At 40.2% G+C, this 16,502-nt stretch overlaps 1 protein-coding gene across 1 annotated transcript in view; it reads left to right on the top strand.

The window, feature by feature from the left end:
• The first annotated feature begins 519 nt into the window (after positions 1-519).
• Positions 520-16,502, top strand: part of EPS8 (epidermal growth factor receptor pathway substrate 8) — a 103,872-nt gene continuing 87,889 nt past the window's right edge. Inside the window, exons 1-2 of the mRNA XM_058189998.1 lie at positions 520-577; positions 14,482-14,560. Of these exons, the coding sequence (XP_058045981.1) occupies positions 14,499-14,560 (62 nt within the window). The 5' untranslated portion in view covers positions 520-577; positions 14,482-14,498. The remainder of the gene's footprint in view (positions 578-14,481; positions 14,561-16,502) is intronic.

Genomic DNA, 16,502 nt, shown 5'->3' with positions numbered 1-16,502 from the left:
TCTTCTCCATCATGCTATTAAGCTGCAATGCAAGATCTTTTGAGTGTTCTTATAGTTAGTTAGACAGAAGAGCAACCAGAAAGGAGCTTCATTTACACTGGTTCATCAGTAGACATGGCTTTTCAATCAACCCTTAAGAATCAACAAATCTTAGCTGACCATGGTAGAAAGCCAGATTTTGTTCTTATTATCTGCCTTCCTTTTCAAAGAGATGGGACAAGTCATTTGATATCATGCTAAACTGGAATGAAGTACACAGTAGAACTGGAGGAGAGAAGTTATTCCTTGCTTTCTTCCAGAGTTGAAAGGGGGCTAGATTAATTATTCCATTTCACCAAGATTATCACAGAAAGAAGCATCATGACTGTCATTTTCCCCCCCAGTAATTAGTTGGTTGCCTACTCATTGGGCTGTATATTTCCAAGGGTCTGCCAGTCTCTCATTCTTCTAACATCAGCATTGCACTGAAGATGCTGTTTAATTTTTCATAGTATGAAGCAAGGAAGGATGTGGTCTCATTCCATAGGCTTACTGCAGCAGCAACAACAACAACAACAAGAAGAAGAAGTCATCAGTAGTGAGTTGCTATGAGCATTTATGATTGTTTAATAATACAGGTAGCCCTTCACTTAGACTGTAATGGAGCCTGCACATTATGGTTGCAAATCATGACAGTCATTAGGATGAGAAGGAGGAAAAGACAAGCTGGGAGGCTGCTGCAATATTCCTGCGTTGGTCATAAGGGCAGCGGGATTGCCAAGATCCCAAATTTTGTTCACATCACTGAGGTGTCTATGGAGATTCTCAGTCATCCAGGTCACGGTTGTCCCAAAGGTGCTACTTTCCCCCCCCAAAAGACAATGGGACTTTCTTTGTTTTTCCTTAAAGGCATTTCATTTCTCATCCGAGAAGCTTCTCCAGTTCTGATCTGAAGAAGCTTCTGGGATGAGAAGCGAAACGTCTTCAAGGAAAAACAAGGAAAGTCCAGTTGCCTTTTGGGGGGGGAAAAATAGCACCTTTGATACAACCGTGACTACAGGGGGGTGCCTCAGTGATTGTAACCAGAAGCAGGGATCACAAGTCACTTTATCCAGTGCCGTAATAATTTTGAATGGTCGATGAATTAACAGTCATAAATTGAGGACTACCTGTAATCAGAAACAAATCTTCCAGCTTGAATGGAAATATATATAGTTCGGAGAGAGAGAGAGAGAGAGATGTGTATATGTATGTGTGTATATATATATGTATATATGTATGTGTATATGTAGGTCTTTGGTTATTCGGGTTTTCTCCTGCGTAAAATTGGAAGTGTCTTCACCTCATCGTGTCCTGTGTCCTGATATTGACTTTAAAAAGACCAGAACTATCGCCAAAACTGAACACTTTAACAACAGAATAATCAGAGAAGCCATCGAGATAGAAAAACGCCCACACAGCATGAACAAACGAGATGATACCTCCCGCCTACCAGCCATTTGGAAACCCGCCCTTATTGACAAATGAGTCCCTAACACGAGGAATGACACCAGACCCACACTCACGAGGTCCACACAGGATGTCACCACCACACATCCACCCAGAAAGCAGACCCAAACCCACACTGATCAGGAAGCACGACCAAGGACCAGAAGCCAGACCGCAGCTGCAACATTAGCCATTTCAAACCCCTCCAATCCATACATGCAGCAGACAGACACCCACTATGAAAATGTAGCACGACCACAAACACGAAGCCAAACAACAGCAATTCAGCTCACCAGCTCAAATCCCCCTGCAACTCAGACTAATCTGAGCACAACCAAGCCCCCACCAACACAGGACACACCCCCAGCCAATCAGAGCACAAAAAAACCCCATCCAATCAGAGCACAGCCAAGCTCCCACCCAATCAGTTCAAACCCCCACTAGCAGTTAAAAAGGAAGAAACAGCTGCAATCACACATTGCTCCCAGAAGCACGAAGCTGAAGCCTGAAGATGACGAATGAGACTTCGTCGAAACGTCGCCAAGACACTTCCAATTTTATGCGGGAGAAAACCCGAATAACCAAAGACCTCCATACAAACACCGAAAACCTCAGAAAACAAGTATGTATATATATATATATATATATATATATATATATATATATATATATATATATATATATATATACATGTATGTATATGTATGTATGTACGTGTATATATAAGTGTGTGGTTGTGTGTGTGTCAGTAGTGGATTTCACTTACCTTCGCTACTGGTTCACTATTGGGAACATGAGCGCACGGCACTTCTGCGCATGCACAGATCGTCCATGATGACGTCCAGGCGGGTAGGTGGAGCCTTGCGCTGCCACCACTATCGGTTTGCCAGAACCTGGGCGAACCGGTAGCAACCCACCACTGGTGTGTATGTGTATATATATGTATATATGTATGTGTATATGTAGGTCTTTGGTTATTCGGGTTTTCTCCTGCGTAAAATTGGAAGTGTCTTCACCTCATCGTGTCCTGTGTCCTGATATTGACTTTAAAAAGACCAGAACTATCGCCAAAACTGAACACTTTAACAACAGAATAATCAGAGAAGCCATCGAGATAGAAAAACGCCCACACAGCATGAACAAACGAGATGATACCTCCCGCCTACCAGCCATTTGGAAACCCGCCCTTATTGACAAACGAGTCCCTAACACGAGGAATGACACCAGACCCACACTCACGAGGTCCACACAGGATGTCACCACCACACATCCACCCAGAAAGCAGACCCAAACCCACACTGATCAGGAAGCACGACCAAGGACCAGAAGCCAGACCGCAGCTGCAACATTAGCCATTTCAAACCCCTCCAATCCATACATACAGCAGACAGACACCCACTATGAAAATGTAGCACGACCACAAACACGAAGCCAAACAACAGCAATTCAGCTCACCAGCTCAAATCCCCCTGCAACTCAGACTAATCTGAGCACAACCAAGCCCCCACCAACACAGGACACACCCCCAGCCAATCAGAGCACAAAAAAACCCCATCCAATCAGAGCACAGCCAAGCTCCCACCCAATCAGTTCAAACCCCCACTAGCAGTTAAAAAGGAAGAAATAGCTGCAATCACACATTGCTCCCAGAAGCACGAAGCTGAAGCCTGAAGATGACGAATGAGACTTCGTCGAAACGTCGCCAAGACACTTCCAATTTTACGCGGGAGAAAACCCGAATAACCAAAGACCTACATACAAACACCCGCGAAAACCTCAGAAAACAAGTATGTATATATATATATATATATATTTATATATATATATATATATATATATATATATATATATATATATATACATGTATGTATATGTATGTATGTACGTGTATATATAAGTGTGTGGTTGTGTGTGTGTCAGTAGTGGATTTCACTTACCTTCGCTACTGGTTCACTATTGGGAACATGAGCGCACGGCACTTCTGCGCATGCACAGATCGTCCATGATGACGTCCAGGCGGGTAGGTGGAGCCTTGCGCTGCCACCACTATCGGTTTGCCAGAACCTGGGCGAACCGGTAGCAACCCACCACTGGTGTGTATGTGTATATAAATGTATGTATATATAAGTAATCATTTCCTGTTTCTGTTCTATATTTATATTCTCTATTGCATGTCTAGGGCTCGCCCATATAGGAATCTTGTATTCTAATTTATAGGAATATTTATAAGAATATCTTCTCTTATTTTTGCATTAAAATTCTCCATCATCTCTTTTTGCCTATCTTCAGAAAGTTTTAATTGTTCTTTCAATATTTCCTCAAGACTTGGTTCAGATCCCCTTCTTCCAGAAGGCTTTAAAGGTTTAGCTGCCATTCTGTCTTCAAAAGAATCAGGAATTCAAACTTAATAACTCTCCTTCCCTCCTTTCAGTATAAAAAAACTCCGTTTGTAACAATCCACAAGTAACGCTTTTTCAGCATACTTTTGTATGCTGAAGGAGGTAGATTGCAATTAAAATCATTACAGCTATTAAATGAAGAAGGGAGGAATTATACTTGGTTTCAATATGGGCAAATAAGTGCTAGATGGAAAGAAGATCAAAAAATTGGTATAATGCAAAGGGAGGAAAATTTAATAAAGCAAATTAGAAATCAGACCCAGGAGCATATAAAGAGATTGTATAATGTGTTGCTTGAAATAAATTCGGAAAAGGATTTGGTAAAGGATTGTATGATAAAATGGGCACAGAATATTCAGGAACCAATAATGTTGGAAACATGGGAGAAAATTTGGGTTAGAAATGTTAAGTTTACACAAGCACAGAATTTAACGGAAAATTTTTATAAGATGTTTTATAGATGGCACTTAGATCCCAAAAAATTATCATGTATGTATCCTAATATCCAAGCGAAATGTTGGAGGTGTGATTGTGATGATGCTACATATTTTCATATTTGGTGGACTTGCAAGAAAATTAAGGTCTTTTGGATAAGAATTTGGTGGATTATTCAAAATGTACTGAAGAAGAAGATAAAGTTCCTGCCACAATTTTTCCTTTTGGGAATTATAACGGATTGTACAGGGATTGAGACTAAATTGATTCTGAACTTAATAACAGCAGCAAGACTGTTGATTGGACAATACTGGAAGAAAGAAGAGATACCTACAATAGAAGAATGGATATTGAAAGTTATTAATTTGGCTGAGATGGCTAAAATCTCAGCGTTTTTAAAAGACAATACGCAGGAAAGATATTTAATTGAATGGGAAAAATGGATTGATTATCTACAAAACAGATATCAGATTAAGAAATATCAGATTGCCTTTGAATAATTAGAAAGTTATTTTATGTAATGGGGAGGGGGTTGGGAGACGAAAAGCTTTGGATGTGGTTATTTGGATTGGAAGGGAAAATTTTATTCTATGTTTGGTTTATGTATAACTTTACCTTGTGATTGACCCGGGAAGCCGGGGTGGGGAGGAGGGGTGTTTTGTTTTGTTTTTGGGAGGGAGGGGGAAAAAAGGGGGAAAAATGTTTTTGTTTTTTTTAAAACTCTTTCAATAAAAAATAAAATAAAAATAAATGTATGTATATATAGTTTCATTTTCCCAACCAGCATGGCCCTTGAATTTTGGAATCTGAGGGACATACCTCTAGAGGTGCTTAGATTTGGGAGTCTGTCCCATTACAATTATAAAGACAAATAATTCAGAAACAAACTGGAGTTCCACTTTCTGACATTTTACAGATTAAGTACTTTATAAAGAGTTCAGGAGATAGGATGGATGGGATCCAAAATCTGGTCCATCATCATTAAAAATGTTTTTTTGTTGATTCAAGAAAAAAGTTACCCATCAGTTGATAGTTTTGACACAGTGAATCTGCTGACCAGTAACAGATTAATTGGATCTCCTCAGAAAGATTCTCATCTTACTTTTGAAATATTTCAACCCAGGCTGGGTTCCCAACCTTGTACTACAGATTTACAGTTCGAAATTATTTGTGGTCTCTCTGTCTAGCCCATCCCCGTAATTTCTTCTTGCCCTGGATAGAGAGATGACAAACTAAATGGCTGTAATTTTCTGATTTAATGTGCTATTATGGGAACTCCTAGGCCTGCTGGACTTCTATTCTAGAATGCTTATGGCCTTATTTAGCAAATGATTTTTAATTACTCGAGGAAAGAGTACATTTTGATTTGAATGAGAGCCAACAGCCTTGGCATCGTGCCCAGGAACTGAGCCATAAAATGCTCTTTGACTGTTACCAGTCATGCAAATAACAAAAGAGATTTTAGGTCAATCCTCATGTTTTCAGTTCAGTTCAATTTGATAACTGTAGCCAGATTATTGTATGCCCAAAGATGGAAAGATTCAGCATTACCCACAATGGAGGAATGGAGGAATGGCTGGTGAAGAAGACAGAACTTAGCTGTGGGGCTAAATTAATTTTTTTGTTCAGAGAAAAGACAGTATCTATGTTTATTGCTGACTGGAAATTCCTTATATACGTGTGTGTGTGTGTATAAAACAGAATACGATTTTATGATTTATGGTTGTGATGATTGGACAGGCTGGATTATAGAAAAAAGAATTATACTGTAACCATAGAGCAAAAGGTAAAGTGATAATTGTTATCATTATATAATTATAATGCAGTAAAGGAAATTAGAAACCACTTCTTTATATCTTTCTTCTTTCTTTTCTGCTTTTTGACTCTTTTACTCCCCCCCTTTCTTTCACTTTTAGCTTTCTCTTTTTTTCTTGCTTAAATTAATTGAAATCAGTTTTTATCTTCCTTTTTAAAAAAAAAATGTTAATTTTTGGGTCACTCCCTCTCAGCCCTAGTAAGAAGGCAATGACAAACCATTTTTGAAATCTTGCAACAAAACTGCAGGGACCTGACTAAGCATTTGCCAGGAGTCAAAAACGGAGTTGATAACATACTGTCATCCCAAAAATTAAAGGAGGGCTAAATTGGAAACCCCATAGGTAGTCCTATAACACCAGACTATTTACCATGGAGGGGATGGACGTCAGAACTTCAAGTCGGGGTCGTAAGTAGCCCCAAGGTTGGTCTGTTGTAACTTTTAATGGTTGCTAAGCAACCGGTTGTAAGTCAAGGATTACCCATACGGCTTTTTAATAAAGTAGCTCATATACATCCCCAAAATAAATCCAAGAGTAACAGGTCATAGAAAAAAATGTTTTGCAACTTTTGGGGAAATTAGGAGATAAATTTTGATAGATCAGTCTTGACTAAGTTATGGTATAGAGCAGGGGTCTCCAACCTTGGCAACTTTAGGACTTGTAGACTTCAACTTCCAGAATTCTTCAGTCAGCACAGAGGAAAATTCCCCAGGGAAAGAGCATGTGATTCACAAGGCATTGTGGTGCCTTGTGAATCATAACACACAATGATACAATGTAGGCATGACCCCCCACCCCCCAAAGACGCATCAATGAGGTTATGAAAGCTCAAGTATGTAATGAATTAGTTGTCTTGGAAATTTCTATAAGTCATAAAAAGGCACCCCAGTTGGATGGCATGGGCTGTTGTGTTGTTTGAGACAACTTTGAAATTTCAGTCTGCACTGTGAATTATGTTGCTTGCAGTTTTATTGAATAGTTAATAAATGCTGCCTTATTTGCTTGCTTGAATGGGACGTGTCACTCAGTGTTCTGCCAGGCACTGTACAAATTCCTAAAAGGGTCCTATAATGGCATTCCTGTTGCTTTATTTTGTGATGAAATGTGTACATAGTAACAGGGTTGAGAGTAGGCAAGTTAATCCTTGAGAAACTTTGAAAATACTACGTACAATAAGTACAACCATATTTGGACATGTACATGGCCTTTTATAGTAACCTAGGCCAACAACCCAAAAAAGAACAAAGACCATCACCTCATCTTTAAAATTCATTAATGCATTCTATTAACAGTATTGTTTAAAAAAATTTTAATCCCGCCTTTATTATCTTTAAAAAATATTCAAAGTGGCAAACATACCTAATATTCCTCCATTCTTCTATTTTCCCCACAACAACCCTGTGAGGTGGGCTGGGCTGAAAGAGAGAGTTTAAGGAGAACTAGAACTCACAGTCTCCTTATAAACACTATAACAAGTTGGTCTAATATATATCAAAATGTACACTTGTAATTCTCCTTAGTACTGTCTCCAGTACAGGTCAGAGGATGTAAGCTTTTCCAGATAAGGACTTCATTTTGCTTCATTTTGCTTTGAAGAGCTTTTGGGAATGTCCACAAAGTATGGTCAAAGGAGACAAGATGGTGGCCGTAATGGTATGATCAAGGTTGACCCATTCTTATGGCATTGCACATAAAAAAGAGGAACAGTTTCAATTGTGCTGTTTTAACTGCCCTCTCGACCTCTGCAGAAATGCTTGCATGGGGCTATGATTTAAAAAAAAAAATAGAGAGAGAAAGCTCCATTTGATTTAATTGAAACTGAAAATCAAATCACATTCAATTCATCAAATGCCATTAGCAATACTATTTCAATTTTATTTACGGACATGTTGACTGATTTATATTCCCCGCTGCTTCTAAAATTTGCACTATCACTACCTCCTTCTGGAGTATTACACTGGACTATTAAACATTATTCAACGGCAGCTTTCAGAAGAATTCATGTAAGAATTCTGGGCTGTCAGAATCCTGTCTTTTGAATTCTTGTTTGGATGACCTTCCATATTAGCACAATTTCCTTCCCCCTCTGAAAAAAATAGCAGTCTTCAAAATTATTACCTTCTGACAGGGTGGAAAGATCAGATCCACATGTGAAGGTCCAATTAAACTGATTTATTGCCACTCATGCCAACGCACAGGAATATTCTCAATTAACGTTTTAACACCTGCTAAGAACTAGATAATGGAATTCAAGGGGGGCTGGACTTACTTCATTTGTGGCTATGTAGGGATTCTAGACTGATTCCTCTTTTAACTCCGCCCACAGGTTCTGCCACTCCTTCCCCTACATCTTCTTCCCTATTCCTTGGGCTCCAAATTATCTTTATGAAGCCATGCCATTTTTTTCAGCCCAGTTTCATTGTAATAAAGGAACGTGTCCTTACATTAATCTATGTTGCACTCTGTTGCCCCATAATTATTTGAGCCAATCCCATGCAGTAAAAGAACTGCTGATATTCTATGGAGATACCACCTCCAACTTGGGCATTATCTAGAATAGATCAATGGTTTTGACAGGTAGCAACTTTAAGATGTGTGGACTTCAACTCCCAGAATGCCCCAGCCACTCAATCTTGAAAATTCTGGGATTTGAGTCCTTACTTCGACAAGACACCCTGGTTTATGGGTATCAAACTTGATTTCATTGAGGGATGCATCAGGGTTGTGTTTGACTTTGGGGGGCCAGGGTGGGCATGGTCAGGATGGTCGTGGCCAGCTCGACATCACTCGTGTTGGGGATACCTGTGGTGGCCCAAGCACTCTGCCCATGAAAACAGGCTCTCGAACTCCATTTTCAGTTGCAACAGCTTCCTGAAACTCTCTGTCAGCGAAAAGGGAGGTCGGGAGGGCCCCGCACAGCCCACCTGAGCTCCTTTTTAACTTGCAGAGGCTCTGCGGGCTGGTCCTTCACTGTTTCCAGGGTGGCCTCGCGGGCCAGATCTAAGCACCCCATAGGCCAGATCTGGCCCACGGACCTTGAGTTTGACACCCCTGTCCTAATTGAAAAGGGTATTACAGATGGTCCTTGACTCACAACTGTAAGGAAACCTGAGCATTATAGTCATAAGTCGTAACGTATCATCATAAAGCAGGTCATAATGCGACCCATCCAATTTTATGATTTTATTTTTTTTTGTAGCAGTTTTTAAGTGACTGTCATGGTCATTAAGTCAATCTGTTTTTCTCTGTGGAAAACTGAAAGGAAACATTTTTTGACAAAAACATCATAAATCAGGGTCACTCGATCCTGGGATGCCGCAAATGGGGGCCAGTCGCTAAGCACCTGAAATTTGGTCACGTGACAGCTTTCAGAACTTTGGAACCAGTTAGTAAGTACCTTGGGAAGGGCCTGTTGTAGCTTTGAGCAATAACTATATGACAGGTTGTAAGTCGAGGACTACTTATATAGCTACAATGATGGAGATACTGTTCTTTCTCTTTTCCAAAACACAGGTTGTCATTTGTCCCAAACGTATATGCACTGAATGAAATGAATATTTCATATTAAATAATAGGATTGGCAAAGAGGGTTTATTTTGTTTTGGTGACAACCTTTTGTCAAAGACCGTCGCTGTTGCTTTGCCTAACAAGAGTCTCCAATAAAATGCAGGTAGTCCTTGACTTACAATCGTTCATTTAGCGACCGTTCAAACTTACAACAGCACTGAAAAAAGTGAGTTATGACCATTTTTCACATTTATAACCGTTGCAGCAGCCCCATGATCACGTGATCAAAATTCAGACTCTTGGCAACTGACTCATATTTATGATGGTTGCAGTATCCTGGGGTCTTGTGATCTCCTTTTGTGACCTTCTGATAAGTCAATGGTTAAGCCAGATTCATTTAACAACAGTGTCACTAACTTAACAACTTCAGTGATTTACTTAACAACTGTGACAAGAAAGATCGTAAAATAGGGCAAAACTCACTTTACAAATGTCTCACTTAGCAACAGAAATTTTGGGCTCAACTGTGGTCGAAAGTCAAGGACTACCTGCATAGATTCATTGGTAATATTTTCAGTGCAGCCATACATAAGGCTGACAAATTTTGATTGGCATCATTTTTAGCAACTGTAATAACAGTTTACATATCCAATATTTTTAAAAAGTACACATTTGGACATAGCTGGGAGCTTAATGCAGCAAAAAAAATTCTTAAATTTTAGTGTGTATTGTCAAATAAAAATGAACAGAAGGAGCACATGACATAGCAATTTTTGTGCATTTTCGTTATTTTTGAAAAACATGGACCATGGTGGATTTAACCATGTTAGTCAGGGCTGAGACTTACTGCATCAGCAAAGCTTTGTCCATGGATGTGTTTTGATTTCTATCATTTTGCTCTTTTGCAAAGCATTCATGAAAGCTAATTGTTTAATTTAAAAAAAAGTTTGAAATATTAATTAAAAGGAACATAGTTGGTATTAAACCATTTGACCATTGGAATACAAGCAGATCTCAAGCCCAAGACTTGTTCATCTATCAGAAAAGATAATGACCTCCTTCATGTGAGAGATTAAGCCATCGTGTTTGTTTGTTTTTAAACTTGCAGTTTGAATTCACCTTGTTTTGGTTTATATAAAGGTAAAGGTTCCCCTTGCACATATGTGCTAGTCGTTCCTGACTCTGGGGGGCGGTGCTCATCTCTGTTTCACAGCCGAAGAGACAGTGCTGTCCAAAGACGTGTCCATGGTCATGTGGCCGGCATGACTAAATGCCAAAGGCGCATGGAACACTGTTACCTTCCCACCAAAGGTGGTCCCTATTTTTCTACTTGCATTTTTTACGTGCTTTCAAACTGCTAGGTTGGCAGAAGCTGGGACAAGTAACGGGAGCTCACCCCATTACGCGGCACTAGGGATTCGAACCGCTGAACTGCCGACCTTTCGATCGACAAGCTCAGCGTCTTGGACACTGAGCCACCCTTTGGTTTATATACTGTACAGTTATTCACATTTGAAGTGCCATGACATTGAAAAGTCACTGGGTAGTAAGAAAAATGTAAAAGCTGTTTTGCTGAATTCCTCAGAGGTCTCTGCTAAGCACAGTAGACAATATTAAGCTAACAGGACCGATAGATCAGTATTCATAAATTTTTAACAGTTCCTATGGGTGACACACAGCTAACAAGTCTTTAAAGACTTAGTTATTCCTGAGAGGATCCTGTCATTTCTCCCCCGCTTCCCCTAATTTACTCACAGAAAATAAAAATCTATGTGACAGTTGTTTTTGCTCATTACTTTTTTTTTTTTGAAGCGGTGGCAATTTTTCATCTTCGTTAGCACACAAGAAGGGCCTTATTATTTATTTACTAAATTTATATGCTGCCCAACTCCCAGTGACTCTGGGCAGTTTATTATTTACATCACAACGTAAATAAGTGTACCACTGTCAATAAAGTTGATGGCTGAGCTCTTGTATATAAAAGAACAGCAGTAAAATCAGGAGTTAATACATCAGCCAGAAACGCTTAAGTAAAACCAACCAATTAGTCCATCTGTTAAAATCCCAATTAACATGGAGACTCTTAGCTGTTGAGCAGATGGACAGATTCTTCTGGAATAACTATTCCTCGTGTACGGTCTTCTCAAGCTCAGGACCAGCCTTACTATTAAGCAAAGTAATGTTTATCAACCTCAGCAATTTTAAGATGTGTGGAATGATGCCAGGGGGAATTCTGGGAATGGAAGTCCAGACATCTTAACGCTGCCAAGGCTGAGAAATCCTGAGGCAGAGTGAGGCAGTGTCCACAAGCAAAAAAAGCTGAGGTGCTCTAATGTTCACCTTGTGGTATGTTATAGACCGGTGGTGGGTTCCACTTACCTTCGCTACTGGCTCAGAACAGTGAGCACGCATGTGTGCGCACTTGCTTTGTTCACAAGCGATGCTTCTGCGCATGCGCAGAACCTACTATGCATGCGCAGAGCATTCCTGATGACGTCCGGGTGGGTGGGCGGAGCCTCCCGCCGCCACTACCAGTTCACTCGAACCGGTAGAAACCCAACACTGCTATAGACCTCTAAATTAGTTATTTGGTCATAAATACAGTATATGTTGTGACCCAGGTTCCTGGACCCGGACTCCTGGACTCGGATGATTCAGAAAGTGAGGGAGAAGACCTGGCAAGCCCTGCTTCTCTTGAGCCCTTTCCCTCCCTGGCACCCATTCAAAGGGAGGAGGAGGGGCCGGCAAGGTCTGATTCCCTGGAGCCTTCTTCTGATTTGGCAACGCCCCAAGAACAGTTTTGGAGTGATGCAAGACTGCGCAGGTGTGACCGGCGCGCGCAGCAGAAGCAGTGTTGGGATAAAGCCAAGTCATAATTGTCATGCAGTGACATCTGCAGAGACTATAAATAGGAGGCGGGACTTCCTGGTTTTTTGTCTTGGACAAAGCAATGAATTTGCGCGGGCAAACTCTATCAATGGAGGGAAAAATATATTCGTGAGTAATTCTGGCCTTATCTGTAATTTCCTCGTTATCTCCAGAAACTTGGCAGGCCCGTGGGTAGACGTGGCCAGGACATATATCTATGTAAATAAAAGGAGAAAAGAAGGCCTCTGACTGACTCTTTGCTGGGAGTATTGGGGGGAGGGAAACAGAACAGTATAGTTTGCTATCCTCATCCCTCATATCAAACAGTTTTTGGAGTTGAAAGGAAACAAAATATCTTAGGGCAACCCTCCCCTGTGTTCAGATCATGAAAGAAAAGGAAATAAGCAAGGAAAGATAGAAATTCAGTTTGTCCCCTTTAAACCTGCTAAGATGATTGTTAGTTTTTATTCTTCCAGAATATGAAGTATGATGACTAGACATACAAACATTCCCGCCAAAAATGGGAAATACCTGACTTTCGGTACAGGAAAATAACCTGTGGATTAGAGTTGACTGTATACAACCTTAGCAGTCAATTAAGAGAATGAATTTCAGTCCAGCAACTTGATGAAATCAAAGATCTTCCAGAGAAAGTATATAATTGAGGTGGTCCTCAATTTACAGCAGTTCATTTAGTGACCATTAAGAGTTACAGCGGCACTGAAAAAGGTGACTTGTGACTGTTTTTCACAGTTACAACCATTACAGCATCCCTATTGTCATGTGATCAAAATTTGGGCCCTTGGAAACTGACTCATATTTATGACCGTTGCAGTGTCCCAGGGTCATGTGATCACTTTAGCGACCTTCTGATAAACTCAGCAGGGAAGTCAGATTCACTTAACAAGCGTGTGGCTAATTTAACAATTGTAGAGATTCACTTAACAACTGTGGCAAGAAAGTCAGTTAAATAGAATATAATTTTTTTATTGGCCAAGTGTGGGTGGACACACAAGGAATTTGTCTTCGTACATACGCTCTCAGTGTACATAAAGAAAAGATACATCCGTCAAGAATCATAAGGTACAACACTTAATGATAGTCATAAGGTACAAATAAGCAATCAGGAAACATAAATCAATATAAATCATAAGGATACAAGCAACAAAGTTACAGTCATACAGTCATAAGTGGAAGGAGATGGGTGATGGGAACGATGAGAAGATTAATAATAGTGCAGATTTAGTAAATAGTTTCACAGTGTTGAGGGAATTATTTGTTTAGCAAAGTGATGGTGTTCGGGAAGAAACTGTTCTTGTGTCTAGTTGTTCTGGTGTGCAGTGCTGTATAGCGTCGTTTTGAGGGTAAGAGTTGAAACAGTTTATGTCCAGGATGTGAGGGGTCTCTAAATATTTTCACAGCCCTCTTGTTGACTTTTGCAGTGTTTAGGTCCTCAATGGAAAGCAGGTTGGTAGCAACTGCAAAATTCACTTAACAATTGTTTTGCTTAGTAAGAGAGATTTTGGGCTCAATTGTGGTCGTACATTGAGGACTACCTGTACCTGGGAAGGACTTTTGTAAACTCAGCTATGTTGTCTGGTTGTAAATGTGATTGCAGTAGGAATGATAAACATTAGGTAGATCATGTTGGTTTTGGAGGTCAAATAAAGGAGAATTCAGGAAGATTTGATTTTCACCATTGTTTCCCACTCTGACAAACACACTTGGCTGAGGGAACTGTTATTCCTTGAGATAGCAAATGAATGCTATCTGGCTTTGTGTGTGTGTGTATGTTCATGCATGCCTCTGTGTGTGTGTATACTGTGGAAAATTACTTGCAAACCATTATTTTGAAAAGGTCTCTGTTTTCCCACAGTCATAATTGGCTAATTCTGTAAGCTTTCATAAGTGTTTGTTGGAATTATTGTACGGCATGTCTTAAACGATTCTCCCTTTTTTCCATCCTTTCCTTATTTTTATTCCCACAGAGGAAGTGGTGATCAGAATGAATGGGCATATTTCAAACACTCATCCCAACGTATATGGAAATTATCCTTCTCAAGTAAAGTAAGTATTGGACACCTTCTATCCTGTATTTAGCCAAAACAAAATGGTGGGGAAACAAAAAAATACTGAGTACATTCTTTGTTCTTAATTAAAAAAAAAACAACTGCACAGAATCTTAGCTAGAGGTTCTCCCGAACCCCCAGCAGCCCACCCCTGAGTTTAAGGTGTGTGGACTTCAGTTCCCAGAGTTCCCCAGTTGGCTTGCTCAGTGCTGGATTCTACTGCTGTAGTATTCCTGACAGAGGCCATGATTAAACTCCTATCATGAAGTAGAGTTCACCATCGGCCAAGAAAATCTGTCCACCATTGAATAGCTCTCGCCATTAGAATTTATTTCCTGGTTTCTATCTGGAATCTACTTTCTTTAAATAAAATCCATTTTGCCCCGATCGATCTTCTGTTGCAGCACTGAACAATAATGCCCATCTTTTATAAGATAGCATTTCAGATATTTAAAGGCAATATTATATTGCCCCACAATATCTTTTTCCCCTTCCAGGCTAAATATCTAATTCTCCAGCTATTTTTCATACAATTTTTTTCTTTAAAAAATGTTTTCTATTGCTGGTCCCTTTATTTATGCTTTCCCAGATTAATTTCTCATTATTGCACCGAATATTTTATTCATTTAAACTATTTTACTTTTTCATTCCACTGAGGATCTCAAATGTATCTTATAGCATCAGATAAAAGCAGTTTAGAGTCATTAAAGATATGTCAGAGTCACAAGCAAGGAGCAAAAATACGTAAATCCCAGATAGTTAATCAAATGTTTTCTTCCTTCTTCCACAAACTCTGTATGCAAATATCACTACATGTCACAGATCCACATGTACACTGTTCCTTTAGCCCAGCCTTCCCAGTTAGTGGCCCCCAGCTATGTTAAGATCAACATTTGCAGAATGTTCATAGTGACTCTTGTAGCCACAACACAACTGATACATACCAGATGGGGCCGGCTGCTTTAATCAATTGACAAGTCTTAAGAGACCCACTGTGTTTTCATGTCCCTGCTATAGATTTGGTCATGTGTATTGTCATCTGATCTTGTTGTAATAATGAAAGTCAGAGGACCATCTTAACTCGCAGCAAACCACTTAGCAGATTTGATCAGGAGCTGGAGTATTCACCAAATTCCTCAGCTCAACCTATCAAGTTACAATGGGAGGCACTGACCCAGCTGTTTAGATCCTCTGTGGTTTTCAAGAAGTCAAGGGATCAGATAAGATTGGGAGTGATCATCATTTGCGGTTGCGGCTTTGAATTCTAGCAGTCGAGTTCAAAGCTGGAGAAGAAACAGTAGCTCATGCCTGGATTTGGGTAATGCTTTCTCCAGAGTAAGAAAAAAGTTCCTCTTCTAAACAATAACAAAAAAAAAAAAAAAGTGGGGGGAGAATCAACTTATTTTCCAAAGCACCAAGAAGGCAAGACAAAAAACAATGGATGGAAACCAATCAAGGAGAGACGCAACCTGGAACTAAGGAAAAACCTCCTAAGTTCACCAGTGGAACAGCTTGCCTTTAGAAGTTATAGATGCTTCATTAGTTGAGGTTTTTTTTTTTTTAAAAAAAAGGCTGGGCAGCCATCTGTCTGAAATGGTATATGACTCTGATGGCGAACCTATGGCCGGAAGTGGCACACAGAGCCATTTTTCCGGGCACGTGAGCTGTCGCCCAACTCAGCTGCACATGCGTGCATGCCCCAGCTGGTGTTTTGGCCTCTGGTGCGCATGAACGCAATTCAGGGGATCCAGCTGGTCTTTGGAGCTCTCCTGCACATGTGTGTGCATGTGCAAACGGCATTCAGGTGTGCGCATTGCATGCGTGAAAACCATGCACATGTGCAGATTGTGCAATTGCGCACGTAGCGCACGGTGGGCGTGCTCAAAAGCTGTGCACATGTGTAGATGGTGTGGTTGCGCATGCAGCGCACGGTGGGGATG

This window comes from Ahaetulla prasina, chromosome 7 (genome assembly GCF_028640845.1).
Source record: "Ahaetulla prasina isolate Xishuangbanna chromosome 7, ASM2864084v1, whole genome shotgun sequence".
In the NCBI taxonomy this organism is placed as follows: Eukaryota; Metazoa; Chordata; class Lepidosauria; order Squamata; family Colubridae; genus Ahaetulla; species Ahaetulla prasina.
This window is presented reverse-complemented; position numbering and strand designations above follow the sequence as displayed.